At 41.7% G+C, this 19,035-nt stretch overlaps 1 protein-coding gene across 2 annotated transcripts; it reads left to right on the forward strand.

Moving 5' to 3' along the window:
- Positions 1-226: 226 nt before the first annotated feature.
- On the forward strand, positions 227-19,020 carry IFNAR2 (interferon alpha and beta receptor subunit 2). 2 transcript variants are annotated; one of them, XM_068144531.1, is made up of 11 exons: positions 227-352; positions 1,601-1,924; positions 3,348-3,444; positions 7,357-7,462; positions 8,003-8,044; positions 8,355-8,484; positions 8,673-8,836; positions 11,184-11,356; positions 12,790-12,952; positions 13,371-13,489; positions 17,761-19,020. In XM_068144531.1, coding segments are annotated over exons 4-11 (1,467 nt in total). In that variant the 5' UTR covers positions 227-352; positions 1,601-1,924; positions 3,348-3,444; positions 7,357-7,461; the 3' UTR covers positions 18,436-19,020. The 2 variants fall into 2 exon arrangements, with proteins under 2 accessions (XP_068000632.1, XP_068000631.1); XM_068144530.1 differs by lacking the exon at positions 7,357-7,462.
- Positions 19,021-19,035: the final 15 nt, after the last annotated feature.

Below are 19,035 nucleotides of genomic sequence, written 5' to 3' on the forward strand. Positions count from 1 at the left end.
TGCTAAAAGACAGACAGGCAAGGGCAGAAACCGCTTTCCGCGAGTGTAAGGAAAGAGGCTAGGCTTCGCCAGTGGAAATTCTGTCCGCGGGCGAAGGGGAATCCCTGCTGCCAGCAAACCAGCACCCTCCGCTCCGGGTTAAGGCTGACTCGACCCCAAGGCGCCCGCCCCCACTGGCCCGGCGTCGGGGGCGGGGCCAGCCGCACGCCCTGCGTCGCCACGCCCCTCCCGCTATTTCTCTTCGGCGCCCGTGTCCGGCTAGGCTTTGTGGGCCTGTTGGGGAAACCATGGGCATCTATGGGGAGCTGGCGGGGAGGAGAGCCGAGCCCGCAGTGATGTCGTCTGCTGCGAGGTACGACGGGGAAGGCGGTGGAGGATGAGAGGGGACGGGCCGTCTGAGGGAGAGAGGGCCCTTTTCCTTTAGTGGGTCACCGCCCGTGGGGCGGGGGATGTGCACGGTGGAGCTGCTCCGCCGGAGGGCTGCGGTGGGCTCCCCACTATTCCTCGATGAGGAGGCCGTGTCTAGGGGCTGCACGCCTGGCGTGCCGACCTGCGGTGTGCTACTGGAATTTCCTGGAAAGGGCTTTGGTGTCTGTTAGCGCTCTGCTGGGCGCCTTGTGAAGGCCGCCGTTAGTCGAAATCCATGTCCTTGCAGCGGGTTTTGGCGTGATGCTAGCTGAATGGAACGTCAGAGGGCGGCTCCTTGGGGTAGTTTATTCGGCAGTGTCACCGTAACGTAAAATTGATAGGCCACGGCTTGCTGCGCTGTGGCTGATTTTGGCGCAGGTCAGCGTAAGGAAACACACAGAAGGGTGGGCTCCGACACAGCCTGGTGTCTCCAGCGCCGTTTTGCTGGGTGCCGTGCCGGAGCCGACACAGGGCAGCCGGGCAGTCTGTTGGTAGGGGTTTAGAGCTACACGTCGCACAATGGTTCCTCTGGAGGCACATCCGACGTAGGAGCGCTGGTGACAGTGTGTGGAAAATAGGCTTCTGGTTAATGGACTTCGAATACTGAAGTGAAAGGATTTTGCTGTATTTGGAAGTTATTTAGGCCAAGTACCCCATCAAAGCCAGGAGTTAACGTTAAGCATGACGTTAAACCCACACTGCCCGATTCCCACGTTGAGGTGCTTTCAGTAGTCCGGTTGATCCATATTTTTTTTAATGTGTGTGGGTTTAGAACATTCCTCTGTTGACTTCTCAGCCAGCATCTCCTGTGGTGTATATCTCTTCTCTGTCTTTCCCTCAATATTCTGATAAGTAGATTTCTATAAATAAATAAATACAGTCTGCTTGTTTGAAAGAACAGGATGTGTTCTCTGCTTTACTCATGTGGAGCTTTGCTGAAATACAAGCCAGTGACTTATGTAACTACAAAGCCTGCTTTTTTGCTTCCCCCCACCCCCAATGGGATGTAGATAGAAAACAATCCAGTCTGAACTTCAGTTAAATATGAGCTGCCCCTGAGGATGTTGCAGAAGCATGAAGCTGAGTTTTGGAAGAACTAGGGGCTTCAGGCAACTGCCAGGGGAGTTATTGTGAGCCCAGGCTGGATGAGTTGGGGGCTGAACTTACTAGTATTTTCATGACTTCTCTCCAGGAATTGCTGAAGCTCTGAAGAGGAAGCGTAACAAAAGCTAATCAAAACCTAACAGAAATGGTTTTCCCCTGGAACTTTACTGGCATCAACAGATCTGCAGAGGACATCCAGATTTAAACAACTGCCAACTGGAAAATCAACCTGTTTTATCACTTTTAAATTTATTTATTTTTTTACACAACCTGTGATGCTAAACACATAATTTGGCTTGAAGGATACCTCACATAAGATACATGTGGTGCTCAGCACACAGAGCCATACGAGAGCCACATCCAAGAGTGGGATAACTGTTATTCGTGACAGCATGCACAGCAAGGATCAAAGGTACACAAATGTGTCTATTGCATAATACTAGATATGGAGTGCTTTGAACATGTCCTGTGATTAATTGCAAGGATTAAGACACAAAAGAAATACTTTGCTAAATGAATTCAGAATTCTCAAAGCCTTTTCCTTAAGGCACAACTTTGACCAGCCTGAGAAGTCAAATCCTACAGGTATAACTGTTCTTTAAAGTGGCTTTGAAAGTAATGTTGTTTGACATTAGATTTGCAGGTGATTTCTGAATAAGCTTTGCTGAAGTAGAAATATTTGTGTGATCTGTAAGCTCAATTTGCTTCTGTCACAGTATCACATTCATTAGTGCCAGAAGTAAGTGGACTTGATAGATGTGTGGGGTTTAATTGCTTTCTAGTTTGCCAGTAGTGGTGGTAAATGTAAAGAGTCTGTAGCTGGTCATCACTTTGTAGCTAGTCCATCATTTAAAATTTTGATTGAAAAGAGGAAGGCTGGTATTTTGTATCTCCTAAATATTCCTTGTGCTTGAACCAAGCTGAAATGGAAAAAAAAGTTCTCTTTGCCCATGGAATTACAATTGCCAGTTGCACAGATACAAGTTCTCAACATGTATCCAGTTGCTAAAACGCTGAGCGGAAGATCGACATGTCCCAAAGGCCTGTTTTAAATTTGATTTTAACATGCTGTGTGAAGTCTGGCCACAGTATCAAAGTATATTTAAGGTTTATTTCAAATAACATAAACATTTAAGGTAATTTTAAATTAAAACCCCAGATTGTTCAGATTAAACCTAAGGAGAAGATCCTTTGAAAATGGTTGTGCCCTTGCCCAGCTGTCTAGGTTCACAGATGTGCTTTAGTGCCTTGCCTGTAATTCAGAACTAGATCCTGTAAATATTAATACTAGGAGGATAAATAGAGTAAAATAATAACATCAAGGAGGGGCAATATTTTCAGTAGATCTTCTATATTAAAAAAAAAGCAGCAAACTTTAACTTTCTTATCATTAATAACTTTATAATTGGGCTTTTTCTAACCTTCATCTTAATCTACCTTCTTTTTGTGAACATTTTTGTGCAAGGTGATGAATTTTTGTAATGTTTAATTAAAGCCAAGCAGCATTTATATTCATTGTATTTAATAAGTTGGAGTGAGTGGCATAGAATTTTCAGATGCTACCTTTGTGCAAAATTAATACAAATAATTACATAATGCTTTTTGTATTTGTTTGGAATGATAAGAGTGGAAAAAAAGTAAAGTACTACTATCATAAAATGGGCTAAAATGAGGATCCTTGTCCCTTCCCCATCCTGATAGCAGTAACTGCTTCAGTACCACTGCCTCTCCCCAAACATTGAAGATATCAACTCTTTGAACAAGGTCCTCATTTTTCTTTCAAGGAACTGACTAAGACAATTTGCTGAATGTGTTTGTTTTTGATGCATTTGCAGGCACAGAAGCAAAATGTTTGGGTTTTAGTCAGTGGGTTATAATTCCTGATCACTCTAGAAACACTGGTGGATGGACCAATGCATTTTTATCAACTTGGTAAGCTGCCTTCACCCTTATATTGTAAGAGTATTAGCACTGCTAATTTTTCACTAACTTTCTTCCTGAGTCATCCTATAGACCTCTCCCTAGAATAATTCAGAGAATCAAGAATGTGGTGTATTATATCCCACATACTCCATTTTATATATAAACCATGATTTTCTTATAAGAAAGAAATGTTTTGAAACCTCATACTGCACTCTGCCTCTCAGTGTTCAGTGAATTCTTAGTTGGATGTGTTAGTTTTAATTTCTTACTCCAATTTTTTCAGGATTCCATAGTTTCTGGATTAGTAGGTATCACAGTATAACTAAGGTTGGAAAGGACCTTGAGGATCATCGAGACCAACCTATCAACACAGACCTCATGACTAGACCATGGCACCAAGTGCCACGTCCAATCCCCTCTTGAACGCCTCCAGGGACGGTGACCCCACCACCTCCCTGGGCAGCACATTCCAATGACGAATGACTTGCTTGGTGAAGAACTTCCTCCTCACCTCGAGTCTAAACCTCCCCTGGCGCAGCTTGAGACTGTGTCCCCTTGTTCTGGTGCTGGTTGCCTGGGAGAAGAGACCAACCCCTTCCTGGCTACAACCACCCTTCAGGTAGTTGTAGAGGGCAGTGAGGTCACCCCTGAGCCTCCTCTTCTCCAGGCTAAACAACCCCAGCTCCCTCAGCCTCTCCTCACAGGGCTTGTGTTCAAGGCCTCTCTCCAGCCTTGTTGCCCTTCTCTGGACATGTTCAAGTGTCTCAATGCCCTTCTTAAACTGAGGGGCCCAGAACTGGACAACAAACAGTTTATTGGTACAACAAACATAGTTTGTTGATTCAGCTGTAGCTCTAGTGAGAAACCTTTTTGATAGGATCATTTAATTCCATGAAAAGGGTCAGATGGTAAAGAAAATTCCCCATTCAGTTTAAAGATAACCTGTAGTTTGCCAGTCTTGATTTTCTCAGTTGCCTGGTCTAAGTTTGGAGTTTTCTGTTCACTTGTGATTTTTGTGTGCTTTGGGTTTTTTTTTCTGTCTCTTAAGTAATAGTGTAGCCTGCCAAGTTTGCAGTTCTCCAACTGTCTTTGCTAAACATGTGTGTTGAAACAAAGTTCTATGGCAGCTGGAACAATAGATAGAAGGATTTATTTTTTTGATAGGGAAGAGTAATTTAAAAATCCCAAATATGGACAGAACAGAAAAAACATTTATGGCAACAGGAAATCTATCAGCAAGGCAGCTGACACACAGGAGGTGGCTGGCCTAAGAGAGAATGGCAAAAGACTGTTTGCATCCCCTAATCCAAAGGTCTTGCTCCAAGGAGGTGTGTCCTTACTAGAGTCTGTGCACTGGCACGATCTAGAAATAGCTTTAATGTGCTAAAGGCCATGCGTCCCTTGGGAGAAGGGAGAATTCCTGACACAAAGCATTACAAATCTGGGCTTGTGTTCAGGTAAAGAATAATAACCTTTGAAGTATTGCTTTGTTATTCATATCCACTATATTTTATTTTCCCTTAGACAGGTGATCTATTACTATGTCAACAAATTAATTGTTCTACTTTTAACTGCACTTCTCTAAGGGAATGTTCATCATTCAGTAATAGTGTAGAAGAATAAGTGCATAAAGATGATGTGCAAGAGAGGATGTTTGTGGTTAGAATGGCAAAATGAATTTCAAGAGATGAGTTTTCTCTTATGGAAATACACATTTGCTGTACGTGCAACTTCAGTGAGCTGCTTTATGCTCCCAGCATTCCTCCTGAATGCATAGTCTAATAGTTGTGAGGTAAATGTCTGAAGAGCCACGTTTATAAGAGATACTTGGTTGAGTATCCATCCCAAATGATTTCAACAAACTTCAGTGCCCATTTTTAAGGCACTTCTCTCTGTGCAGGAGTTTGGTAGCCAGTCACTAGTGGTGTCCCCCAGGGATCAGTGTTGGGCCCGATCCTGTTCAATATCTTTATTGATGATCTGGATGAGGGCATTGAGTCCATCAGTATGTTTGCAGGTGACACCAAGCTGGGAGCAGGTGTTGATCTGTCAGAGGGCAGGAGAGCTCTGCAGAGGGACCCTGACAGGCTGGACAGATGGGTGGAGTCTAAGGGCACGAGATTTAACACATCTAAGTGCCAGGTTCTACACAGTGGCCACAACAACCACATGCAGTGCTACAGGCTGGGGGTCAGAGTGGCTGGAGAGCGGCCAGGCAGAAAGGGACCTGGGGGTGCTGGTTGACAGTAGGCTGAACATGACCCAGCAGCATGTCCAGGTGGCCAAGAAGGCCAAAGGCATCCTGGCCTGCATCAGGAACAGTGTGGCCAGCAGGAGCAGGGAAGTCATTCTGCCCCTGTACTCAGCACTGGTTAGGCCACACCTTGAGTATTGTGTCCAGTTCTGGGCCCCTCAGTTTAAGAAAGATGTTGACTTGCTGGAATGTGTCTAGAGAAGGGCAACAAAGCTAGTGAGGGGTCTGGAGCACAAGCCCTATGAGGAGTTGCTGAGGGAGCTGGGGTTGTTTAGCCTGGAGAAGAGGAGGCTCAGGGGAGACCTTATTGCTCTCTACAACTACCAGAAGGGAGGTTGTAGCCAGATTGGGGTTGGTCTCTTCTCCCAGGCAACCAGCACCAGAACAAGAGACAGTCTCAGGCTGGGGGGGGGGGGGAAGTTTAGGCTTGATCTTAGAAATAAGTTCTTTACAGAAGAGTAATTTGCCATTGGAATGTGCTGCCCGGGGAGGTGGTGGAGTCACCATCCCTGGAGGTATTTAAGAAAAGACAGGATGAGGCACTTAGTGCTGTGGTCTGGTTGATTAGTTAGGGTTGGATAATTGATTTGACTTGATGATCTTGGAGGTCTCTTCCAACATGGTTGATTCTGGGATTTTTCCTTTTTCAGTACTCTGCAAAAGTAGACAAGGATCAAAAAATAACTGCTTTAATGGTTAGGAAATTCTCAACAGTGTGTCAGGGATGGGACAGTTCCCACTAACCTGCTACTATTCTGGATCCTCTCTGGCAGGAATGTGTTTTTTGGTACTGTGCTTCACATAGCTGGGGGCTGGACCTAATTACTTTTAGAGGTCCCTTCCAACCTCAGCTGTTCTGTGATGGTCCTATCCTATCCGTTACTTGGAGATCTCCATAAAGATTGTTTTAATTTTTATGAGATGTCCCATGTTGGTTTAGGGTTTTTTCTCTTTTCATGATCATTCTTACTGTGGAACATCATCATGACATGTCAAGTAGTTCTGTTACATTGTCATAGTGTGGCACCTGAGAACCTTAGTTGTGGACCAGAGTGAGATGAGAATTAGACACCAGGTTAAGGCAGCATTAGTCAGCACAGTTGACTAGGCATAGCAGGACAGCAGTGGTTTGGATGTGGTCATATTTTGTAGTAGGAGTGTGAGAACAAAAGAGTTTGTGGGAAAGAGTTATAGGGAAAACAATGCAGTAATTGCACAGCTATTTCCATGGAGTTTGTCTGAGTATGAGAAAAAGTATGTGTATTTCAAGTTAAACTACTAAGTTATTTGGCCAACTGAGTATGTGAGTTAGCATCTCATCAGTAGGAGGACAGGCTACAAAATGCCTTTGAAGGGGGGATAGGAAGTTTATATTTGTTCCATTCAGAAAGCAGAGTCAGAACAATAATTTCAAGAATATCTTGAAGCACCATGCTGAAAAGATAGTAATGATGCAAGACCCAGTGGGTCAAGGGAAATAATTCTGGGGATAGTGAGAAGAGGTTACACAGATGCAGGGACCTCTAGAATGTCAGGACCCAAATAGCTGGGTTCAAGAGATTACTTAGTCAGTAGGCCTGACTGACCTCTGAGTGTGGCCTTACCCATAAAAGGAGGAGCTGCAGCATCTGTCAGTGATTATTATTTTTTTTTCTTTCCTTTTGCAGGCAGAGAATAGAATGATGTAGACTTAAACATCCACAGCAGAATGTTACAGAAACAGGACACCAAATAGAGGCAGAGTTACATAACAGAGCAGACTGAAGACAGCAAGTAATATACCAAAGTTGTTAAACTACAGCCTGGAGGACTCCCCACATTTAGCAAAAACTGGGATCTGTGATGATGATTTAGTAATGTTCTTGAAGCACTAATAGTATCTTTTCCCAGACTAGTTTTAAGAGTTGTCTTGTGGTTTAAAAATGGTGTTCTATAGACAGTGAGCTACTGAAGCATAGTCAGAATCCTCTAACGCAATATTTGATTAGAATGTTTATTCACGCTGTTTCGAATCTCAGCTGGCAGGGATCAGCATATACCTGAACCACAGTGTGGCTGTCATAAAAACCCCAGCTTCTAGGAGCCTCAAATTAATGACAGAAGTTGGAAAGGGACATCCCATGCTCTGGGAAAGGAGGGAAAGGTAGAGGAAAGTAATAAGTGGGAAGATGATGTGAAAGAAAAACAAGCAGTTTCACCAAGGGAATTTTGAGTACTGTCTCTAGTTGCTGCAAATTCACATGGCCAGTTATAAGCTAATAATCAGATACTGTAGTCATACAAATGCATTAATTCATAGTTTTCATTTTCCAGTGTACATCAGTATTCTGTCTACAGCTTGCTGCAGCTTGGCTGGTAAGAGATTTATTGTCTTTCAAGTGTTTTTTCCTAACACCGTTCAAAAAGCTTGCATTTTCTCACTAAACATCATTTTACAACTAAATGCTTTTTAAAGAAAGGACTTAATAGAAGTCTAATACAGGAGGACAGTTGCTGTCTTTGCATTGTTGTTTCTATTGTGCTGACCTTTGGTTTATGGTTGCTTTATTCTGAGGCAAATATTGAGCTGCTTTAATTTGGTTTATTGCAATTGTTGCAGTCTCATATTTGTTTGCCATTCGTCTTGGTGAGGAGTTGTTTTTGTTTTGTTGTTTTCTCTTTCTAGAGATATTTCTAAGAGGGCCTCCTGCCAACCTACAAATGGAATCTTCCAACTTCCAGCACATTTTGTCCTGGAAGGCAAAAAGTGATCCAGCTGTGCCAACGTACTATCGTGTGCTATACACTGACTACAGGCAAGTCTCATTTCATGAGGCACAGATTTTACTTCTAATGTCTGTCAACTAAAAATACTACAGCTGGGGGTTTCTTGTTTATCCACTCAGAAATGCTTTCGTCCTCCACTTGCCCCAGTGATTCCTTGTATCAGAATTCAGGTATTGTTTTTAATTAGATTTTTTTTTTAACTTGTTTTGAATTACAGTAACTGGAAGACTGCTAAACAATGTTCAAATATTACACAACTCTCCTGTAATCTCACAGATGACTTTAAAGATATTTACACTGAGTATTCCACAATGGTTCAGAGCTTCATAGGATCTGAAGTGTTCAATTCTTCCTTGCTTCGCTTTATGCCACGTACTGACAGTAAGTTCTCTGCTCATTTGCTCATTTTAGTACTTTTTATTCATCTGTAATGCATAAACTATATTCTGCTATCTTTACAGTAAGACATTCCAAACAGACTTGGTGGGTAGCTTATTCCTTCATCTAAGAGAATGTGAATTTGTACATAACCTATCCCATATCAGTTACAAGACATGGAATGGGTTGTCCAGGGAGGTGGTTGAGGCCCCGTCCCTGGAGGTGTTTAAGACCAGGCTGGATGAGGCTCTGACCAGCCTGGTCTAGTGTGAGGTGTCCCTGCCCATGGCAGGGGGGTTGGAACTAGATGATCCTTGTGGTCTCTTCCAACCCTGACTGGTACTATGATACCCTTCTAAAATTAGTGGGTACAGTAGTTCTGATAAACAGATGAGGCTCTTGTTTTGAAATAAAATGTATGTGTAAGTACAGAGGAAATGACATGTCAAAAAAAATCTCTGAAGTGCATAAGATACATAACTTTTCAAAATCCAGCATTGTTTTTATGTCTTCAAGTAGTCAGTGTTAAAGCATGAAGAGTTAAAGAAATTTCCATGTCTGCACAAGGTGTAGGGGAAGAGATTTACTTGTTTGTTTACCAACCTTCTTTTTTGCATTTCCTTGTTGAAACCAGATGCTTACTAACTGTGGCATCTTCTAATGCCAGAAATGGCTTAACCCTTAGTTATACTTAATATTCAGTTTTGGAATAACAGAGATTCAGGAACAGTTGGAGGACTATAGAGGAAAATAAGTCACTTTATCTCTGAATTCAGCACAGAGGTAGCCACTGCTACATCCACGTAATAGTCTGAGAAATGATGAAAAATTGGAGGGGATAGGGAGAATGACCACAAGGATAACTGAAGGATTTGAGGTGTAGATCTTCAGTCTTTCAGCAGGTAGTTTAAGAAAGAGAGGGATCAGAAGGTGTACTAACAACTAGTTAATATGATGGCAGGCTTCTTCAGTCTTGTTAAAAAACCAGAAGTGTAACACTATGCCCTGACTGGAAGCTAAAGCTAGGTACATTTTAGCTAGTAACAAGAGGCATAGTTTGATCTGAACATTGGCCAAAGTGTAAGGTGCTCTGACCGATTATCCATCACTGGCAGCTTGTAAATTGAAACTGGATGTTTTGCCAGTAGTTCTGTGGTTCAAACCATGAGCAATTGAGTGGCCTTGTTTTCCAGGGCATGGGACTTAGGTGAACCCTGTAGTCTTTAATTGTTTTACAGTACTTGAACAGGCAAGTATCAATATTCTGAAATAATTTCCTACTGGGCATAGTTGATCCCTTCCTGTGGTGGAATCTCACTCATGTTGATAGACAGATTCTAGCAAAGACAGAAGGGCTCCAGAAGGCAGCCATATTTGACTCTAATCAGATTGAAGATGATATTTATTTGTGACTAGGGTATGCTTTCCTGTTTGAGAGTAGATGAGAGCTCACATTTGTTCTAAGTATTGTTCTAAGTTTGTTCCAGCCTCTTTCAGGAGTTATCAAAAGTCTTTTTTCAAGGTTTTGCAGAGGTTGGCAAACCAGCCTCCACTTTGATCAAAATGTATAGACTTCTGGAAAAGACAGACATGAAATGCAGACTCTCAGTGTTCATGGTGGTTGTACTTGGGTTTTTCTCCTACAATGTGCTATGCAGACATGAAAGACTATGGAGGTGGTTTGTTCTCACACCATTTTCCAACATTGCTACTTCTTTCATGTATGGGAGGAAAGAAGATCTTCTGATCTAGTTTCAGAGAAAGGAGGCAATTAGTGTGCATGTCTCTTAACACATGTACATGACCTGAGCTTGGGAGATTACTTTAAACTCAATAGAAGTCTCACTGTCTTCAGTTTCACCTCTGTCCTCCTGTCAGAGTTTTTAGCCTTTGGAGTTCAGTTGTAAAGTTTAGACCTACAGCCTTCCTTACAATCACAATGAATATGTGCAGGGTTTACACACCACCAAATTTCTACACAGATTCCTTTCAGAAAGTGACTAGAAAAAGATAAGCAAGAAAGTAACCAGCTTTTCCCATGGGGTCACCTCAGCTTTCTTCTCAAATAGATTAAAAATCTCACATCTCTATGGAGCTGAAGCAAAGCTTCTGTCATCTTTCTGCTTCATCTTTCTTCACCACTGCTTTCTGTTCTTAAAATCTAGCTGTACAGGAAAGACTGTTTAACTTGGGAAATTGAATGTTGCAAGGCCTTGTGGTTTTACAGCAGCGAGATACTCTGGAATCTGATTACTCAGCTATACATCTGTCACCAAAGTAGAGCTGGTACCGAATGCATCATGTGGGTTGTTTATCTATCATTATTTATCCTCTTTCTTCTTTTTGATAGCGTTCCTAGGACCAGCAGAAGTTAATATCAGTTCCTGTCTAAACTGCATAAATGTCACAATAAAGCTGCCAACCTCTCACTTCAGAGAAAAGGAGAAACTACTGTCTTTAATTGATATATATAAAGATCTTGATTATGTGATAACACTGAAAACACTTGATGGAGAGCATAAGGTAAAGAACTTTTTGTTTTATTTGTGCTTTAGGGGAGAAATACAGAAAGCATACAATGGTTCTAATGGTTAGCTTATTCACAGAAGCAAATATGTGAATAGTAGATACTTAAAGAGAATGACAAGAGTAATCTTAGCTTCCTATTACTGCACAGTATCAGGCCTAGAAGAGGAATTCTAGTTGTCCTGTATCCTTACTTGAAATAAGGCCCCAGCTCAAGTGATTAGTTTCTGGGAAGACAAAGGAAAGACAGTCTAGCAGAAACTACTAGCAGGCATATGCACAGCTGATAGGAAAACAAGTTCAGGAAACCAGTCTAGTAGTTTTCTGTCAAACTGGAAAAAAGCATCCAGTTTTTTGAAACACCCTGTTCTGGGTCAGGTACTTTTTTTCCCCCTCTTCCCCACCCTGAAACAGGTAGATAAGTGTAACTAGAACTTAACATGATCCTCACAAAATGGAGAAATAAAAATAGGAGATAATTTAATAAGGATCAATGCATGGCATAAGACTTAAGAATAACTGTGTAATAAGCAGAGTGGTAACAACTACACAGGCAGCAGTTTTGTCAGAAAGGATAAGAGCATTCTATAATACAAGCTAAGCATGACTCGCATGTTGCTGAGAAACTAAAGAAGTCCCATTTTTGTGTGCTCAATAGTTGTAAAGCCCACCTACTCCACACCAGTCTGGGGTTCAGAAACAATGTGTATCAGCTGAGCAGGGTCCAGAAAGGACTGTGGAGGATCCTGACACATGAGCTGTAACAAAATGCTGGAATAAAAGGGAACCACTTAGTGTAAGGAAGCAAAGCACAGTTGGAGGCCAGAGTCTGAGTACATCAATGTGTTTGCTGTGACTGTGACCAAAACCAGTAAAGTGAAATTGGTAGTTCTGAAGACTTCAAATTAAATATCAAGGATGATATTACTACCTGGGCTGGCAAAGCACTGTACTAAGTTGCCCAGCTAGAGCATACGCTGTTTTTACCCAAAGTTTTGAACAGCAGGTCAGATAGGTCCCTGTTGGGAGTTTAATCTAACTCCTTCTGCCATGAGTCACAGAAGAAAGACAACAACTTGCATCCCGTGGATATTTTTCCTCTGATTTGTGTATCAGAATATCACTTGCAGTTTTGAATCTGTACAGTCTGTAGGTTACTTCAAGGGGGCATAATAGCGACCAACAGTTGGAGACAGAAGGCAATTTATCTTTGATAATATGATATTTCACAAAGAGGTGTAAAGTAGGCAGCTTGACATCAGCTAGAACTAGAGATGAAGCATTTGCCTAGGTAAACTGCTGAGTTACTGTCAGTTTCTGCAGTTTCACATGCTACTGTGTTTCTCTGAAATTGCCATCATGTTTTATCAATGGCTGGTGATCTCTTTTTAGGTAAATAGCTAATTTCAAAACATTATCTTTTGTGACAGAGAACACAGGAGAGAACCACTGAAGAAATTTTTAGTACCGTCATTGAAGAATTGTATCCAAATCAAAATTACTGTGTGTCTGTTACAGTCACTGCATCTCTCAACAAACATTCCATCCCATCAGCCTGGAAATGTGGCATTGCTGAGTCTGTAGCTCAAAAAGGTAACTGTGCTGCTGTGTGTCAGGAGCCGATTGACTTGATTGTGCACAAGTGTTTTTATGTAGGAAGATTTACAAATCAATCCTAAAAATAAGAGAGGAAGTACCTTTGAAGTGATAATCATTGTGGGGTGTTATAAGTGAAGTATAAATAGTTGGGGCTGCAAATCTATTGTTAATCCTGTGAGCCATACAAATCTCCATTACCTGCATAAATAGTTATCAAAGATGGTGTAACTTTAGTTCTTGAATCTAAATGGAGATTTGGTCTTGTCTTGACTTTGGACCAGATGACCTCCACAAGTCCATTCTAACCAAAATTACTCTGTGATACTATGTAGGTGTTCTGAATGTGAAATATGAAGTATGGTCATTGGAAACTTCATTCATGTATGTTTGTTTGGGGTTTTTTCACATGCAGATTATCATACAGTTGCAATCGCAAGTGCTGTCTGCTTTATATTGATGTTGGCTGGTGCCCTGAAGTGTGTGCACGCAGGAGGCTTTATTCTTCAGAATAAACTACTTCCACGTACCTTGGTATGTAATAATTCTCATACTTAACCTCCCTGGTTGGGAGGAGGAAGTTTACTGACTCGAATTTTTAATCTCATGTGTTAGGTACAAATTATGTCAGTGTATATATAGTGTTTTAATTTGCAGTTTACCTATGTCAGTGTTTCCAGACTGCTAAGTCTTGCAGAACAAATAGTCCTTTTTCAAAACCATTTCTTTTTACCTCTGTGACAAGTTACTAAACAGAGATACAGGTGTGATTATCTCACCCTACTTAGTGCTTGTCAGACTGCACCTGGAATATTGTCTGGTCCCCATGGCACAGGAAAGATGCAGACAGATTGGAGAGGGTCCAGAGGAGGGCCATGAAGATGAGCAAAGGGATGGGTAATGTGCCCTGTAAGGAAACACTGAAGGAGTTAGATCTTTTCTCCCTGGAGAAGGCTCAAAGGGTACCTCATTACAGTAATCTAGTAATTGAAGAGTGGCTACAAACAGGACAGAGGCTCTCAAGACAAATGGCAATGGGTATAAGTTGTACTAGGAGAGGTTACATTTCTATAGAAGAGAAATTTTTGACAGAGCAATCAATCACTGGAACAACCTCCCCAAGGATATGGTAGAGTTGCCATCACTGAAGGTTTGTCAATATGTGTTTTGGCATGGTGCTAGATAATTGCATCTAGGCTCCCTTTCCCATGAAAAGTTGGACTATGTGGTCTTTCAAGGTCCCTTTGAGCATAGGCTGTTCTGTGATTCTATGAAGTTAGAGGGGACAAGCAGTAGTGAAGGGGAAATCCCTCCCCAAAGTAACTGTGAACTAACTCTTTATGCTACAAAGACGCAGGCTAGGTCCTATAGCAGAATACCCTGCATAGGACAATTAATCCCTTGCCCTTTGAAGATTACCTTGTATGTAAACCCTTCCTGAAGCAAACAAATTTCTCCTATCTGAGCCAGGGCAGTAACTCCAACAGAAAAAACTACTTAGGTTCTTAGGTGAAATGCCTGGGGTGAAGACCTGTTCTCTACCAAGAAGGGTGTTCTGGAAACATCCAGAAGCAATGGATGCACATTAACAAAGCAGTTTCTGACACATTTTGCCTGCATTGTTTCCCCTTGCAGCTTTGTACTTGTAAGAACAAAACCTATTTCCCCTATATTTTTCATTTATTATGCGAAATCCCCAGAGCATTTCCTGAAGATTTGAGGATCGTTTAGTCAGATTTCCTGATTGCTGGAGTTCAAAGGCAGTTTGAGACTCTACAACTGAAAGCAAATAATGTAAACTTACTTTTAAGGTCTTTATTATCACTCCTTAGAAAAGACAAGAGTTAGCTGTAAGACCCAGTTGGGCTTGGGCATATGTTTGTCTCATAAGTGAGTGTTGTATGTGGCACCATTACTTGTGCCTCTTGATGACAGTTTGTTATGGCCCAGCTGCAAGCAAGCACCACACAGCTACTTTGCCTACTCTCCCCTGGCTGGTTGGGACAGCAAATCAGAAGGGCCAAGTGAAAATGCTTGTGGGTTGAGACAAGGGCATTTGAATAGGTAAACCAGAAGCAACACATGCAAGCAAAGCAAAACAAAGAATTAATTTTCCACTTCCCATTTGCAGGAGGTGTTCAGTCATCTCCAGGAAAGAGGGGTTCCATCACACCCTGTGGTTACTTGGCTGTCACTCTGAACATCCCACACTCCCTTTTTCCCCCCAGCTTTAGAATAGAATAAAGCAGGTTGGAAGAGACCTTCAAGATCATCAAGTTCAACCTATCATCCAACACCACCCATCCAACTAAGCCATGCAAGTCTCCTCCTGAACACCTCTGGGTAAAACTTCCTCCTGACCTCCAGCCTAAACCTCCCCTGGTGCAGCCTCAGACTGTCCTCTTGTTCTGGTACTGGCTGCCTGGGAGAAGAGACCAACCTCTGCCTGTCTACAACCCCCCTTCAGGTAGTTGTAGACAGCAGTAATGTCACCCCTGAATCTCTTCTCCAGGCTAAGCAACCCCAGCTCCCTCAGTCTCTCCTCATAGGGCTTGTGTTCCAAACCCCTCACCAACTTTGTTGCCCTTCTCTGGACTTGTTCCAGCAAGTCAACCTCCTTCCTAAACTGAGGGGCCCAGAACTGGACACAGTACTCGAGGTGTGGCCTAACCAGTGCAGTGTACAGGGGCAGAATGACCTCCCTGCTCCTGCTGAACATGGTGTCATATGGTATGGCATATCCCTTTAGTCAGTTGAGGTCAGCTGTCACAGCCTTGTCCCCTCCAGGCTTCTTTGCACCCCAAACCCACTCAGTGATAGGATGGTGTGAGAAGAAAAGGCCTTGATTCTAAGCACTGCTTAGCTGTAACAAAGACATCCCTGTGTTAGCAACACTTTTTTCAACACAAATCCAAAAATGTGTCTACACAGTATCTAGTATGAGGGAAATTTACTCTCTCATTCAAAATGAACACAGAATTTTGTTCCTGTAGTGATGAATGAAAATGGCCTGGAGTTGGCACTTCTGGTCAGATTATCCCCAAAAGATGGGCCAGTTATTTAGGCACATCTGGAAAAGAAAAGAGTCACTGTTGGTGCTCTAAGACTTTTTTGTAAACTCTGTGGTTATTGTCCACAAAAGAAGTCAAGAACAGTATGTGAGAAGTACTAAAAGTAAAGGTTCAGCACCCTTGTAAGAGCAAGATCTGGGTGGTTGTTGGATATGATGTCACACTCCACAATTATAGAAGTTGTTCTCAATACACCTCAACAAGGAGACAAAGGACAGACCATCAAAGACCTCCACGGAGATGAGATAATGCTTTGAGGAAGCAGCCTTTAAAGTTTGTTGTTTCTCAGGAAGCCTGAGTCTGCTTTATAGCATCAACAGGACCTTCTCAGTCAAAGGAAAAAATTCTCTTTACTGAATTCAAATGCACCTTGCAGCTTCTCAACCTTCTAGGTATCTCATGCCATAGATTGGGATGCAGTTATGTGCATGCTATCTGCCAGAAAAGTATTCTAGTTGCTAGAACTGTTAACTAGCAAGTTGAGGATCACTTCTCTGGGTACCCTGATCTCTGTCTCCAGTCTCAGTAATGATTGATTACTGTGTTCTGTTACAAACAGGCATTAGTGAAAAGGATGCCTTACAATGGAGCACTCTGTAGGAAAAAGAGGGTATTTTTATGCTGGTTATCTTAGCCAGAGTTTAGAGCTAGCATAGTCATGGTGTCTTAGAAAATAACTCCTGGACCAGACTGTCATGATGTCCCTGAATATTGGAGTTGAATGAAAACAAAAGGCAAAGGAAAAGAAAAGCAACAATGTAGTTCTGGAAGAAAAGTTAAGTCAGGGCAGGGGTAGGGAGAAGTATGGGCATGTACAAAAGGTGAACAGCACCTGCATTGCTTTCCAAATGCTAAGGTATTCTCAGTAGTCACATACAGTGATCAGTAAAAATGTCCATCATTAAGGAAGAGTACTTAAGGAGGAAAGAAAGGTAATTGGTAATATATCATTCAAATCTTTCCTCTATTTTGAATAAAATAATCTTTCTTTGACTTTTCTGGTGTCATGTTTTGGTGCTTGAGGAAGCCAGTCCCAAGTCATCTTAATTAGTAATTTCAATGGAAGAGACTGATCTGCCAGTAAATGTCAAGCAAAAATACAATGATTCCTTGGACTTATTTCTGTCCAGTGTTGGGGGTTTGTTCCACCCCTTTTTATTTTCCCCTCTCTGTAATCTCTGGCTTCTATTACATTTAACTCCTGTGGTGGTTTGCAGTATAAATGTTTTCCATTTTCTACAAACCTATCCAGAGCAGATTGGTATCAGCTTTTTCTCATCCTTTTTTTCCCCTCATGTTTCTGTCTTTTACTCTGCTTCATCTGCCTCAGATTGCTGAACATAACTTGGCCAAGTATTGTCCAAGGTTAACTTTTTTTTGTCAACATTTTCCCCACTATTGTAAATATTCAGTAAGCCTCAGAAGTGCAGAGTAAAATTGAGAAAGTGAGATTTAGGATGTTTTGTAGTGCCTCACAAACAGTGGTACATTTGTACAGGACGTTAACATTTGTCATCCAAGTAAAGCTTCTCATTTGCTTGGTAACTGCAAGAGCTAATGGAGAGTTGCAGGGCTCACCTCAGGTTTAAGATGTGTTTCTAAAATGATCTTACAAGTCTTAAATTAGGATTAAAATATGTCGTACCAGACACTGCTTGGCACTAGTGTCACTTCTTTGAGGCTGTCCAATGCTTGTGTGCCTTCATTTGGCTGATTTTTACTTTGATATTTTAGGTATGTGACAGGACATTAGCCTATTCATCTTGGACGTTGGAATCTGAAGACATAGCCTCTGTAGAGATCATTTACACAGCGGTTAAAAAAAAGGCAAATGAATCCAGTGGTATTGTCAGAGATGAAGATGACAGTGACAGCGATGCCAGAAGTAATCATGCCTATACAAGACGTGATATCATAAGCAGAGTACCTCCTTCCCCTGATGCACCAAATGTATTTGTGCAGTACTCTACAAACAGTACATGTGATGACAGCAGCAGCCAGGCAAGTGAAAATCCAGATACTGACCCAGAAGATTTTGAAGAGCTTGAGATGAACATTGAAGAAGATAAAGACACAAGCGGCAGGTTACTTAATTCTTTCTCTGATGTAGATTCTAACTATACTTCTAGGCAAAGCAACCATGATTGCTTTACTATTAACTTAGAAAGTGTGCTCTTGGGAACCTCTGAAGAGAAAGTAGATGGTTCTGCATCTCTTTCTTCTGAGGAAGATGCAGCTGACTGGCAATGTACTCATGGTTTTGAAGCAAAACTGGATGACACAGAAAGCTTGCGGAAACCACCCTGCCATAACAGCTCCCATGAATGGCAAAATTCCACTGGCTCTTCTGATGAGAGTGAATCATCAGATTCAGATACAAACAAAAAAAATGAGTACCTAAGAAGATGAGCAATTGAGAACCACTCTTACTTTCTAACATACAAACCAGTATTGGCCCACATTTATTTCTGGAGTCAACATACAGCTGTCTCATTTTTTAACATTCTGTGAAAATAGGCTCGAACACTGAAAATATGTAACAGCAAGTTTTAACAAACATTTCTCTGATCTCCTGAGGTTGATCCAGGTATGGTTCAGGTTGGATTATCCACAGAGCAACAAAAATGAGTGGCTGGTCTCTGAGCCAGACCATGTTTTTAAATTGTCTTTTTATATTCTTTAACTCTGTTGATGGATTACTCTGAATCCTGCTTTGCTGGGTGGATTGCTACAGTTCAAGTCAATAAACTGGTTTCTACATTTGTGCAGGGAAAGCTGATCAAGTGAAATAATGGAAGCAGTAACACCTGGCTTGCAAAAAGAGTTCTTCTTACTGTGAATTTTTTTTTTAATGTAACTTTGTGAAATTATTGAATACTGCACTTTTTAAAGATCATTTTTATGGCATTTAAAAGTTACAGCAGTGTACAGTTTATATATGCACATATGTACACACTTTAACATTTATGCTTCATAAAAAGAAAATTTTTCACATCTCTGTTTGAATTC

Source organism: Melanerpes formicivorus, unplaced genomic scaffold (assembly GCF_026170545.1).
Source record: "Melanerpes formicivorus ecotype bairdi unplaced genomic scaffold, bMelFor1.0.p_v2 SCAF_11, whole genome shotgun sequence".
NCBI lineage: Eukaryota > Metazoa > Chordata > Aves > Piciformes > Picidae > Melanerpes > Melanerpes formicivorus.

What these genes read in the sequence shown, in the direction of transcription:
- IFNAR2 (XM_068144530.1), top strand. An exon ending in GTGCTATACACTGACTACAG is followed by an intron (nt 8,485 to 8,672) that starts GCAAGTCTCATT and finishes TTTGAATTACAG; the next exon opens with TAACTGGAAGACTGCTAAAC. An exon ending in CTTTATGCCACGTACTGACA is followed by an intron (nt 8,837 to 11,183) that starts GTAAGTTCTCTG and finishes TCTTTTTGATAG; the next exon opens with CGTTCCTAGGACCAGCAGAA.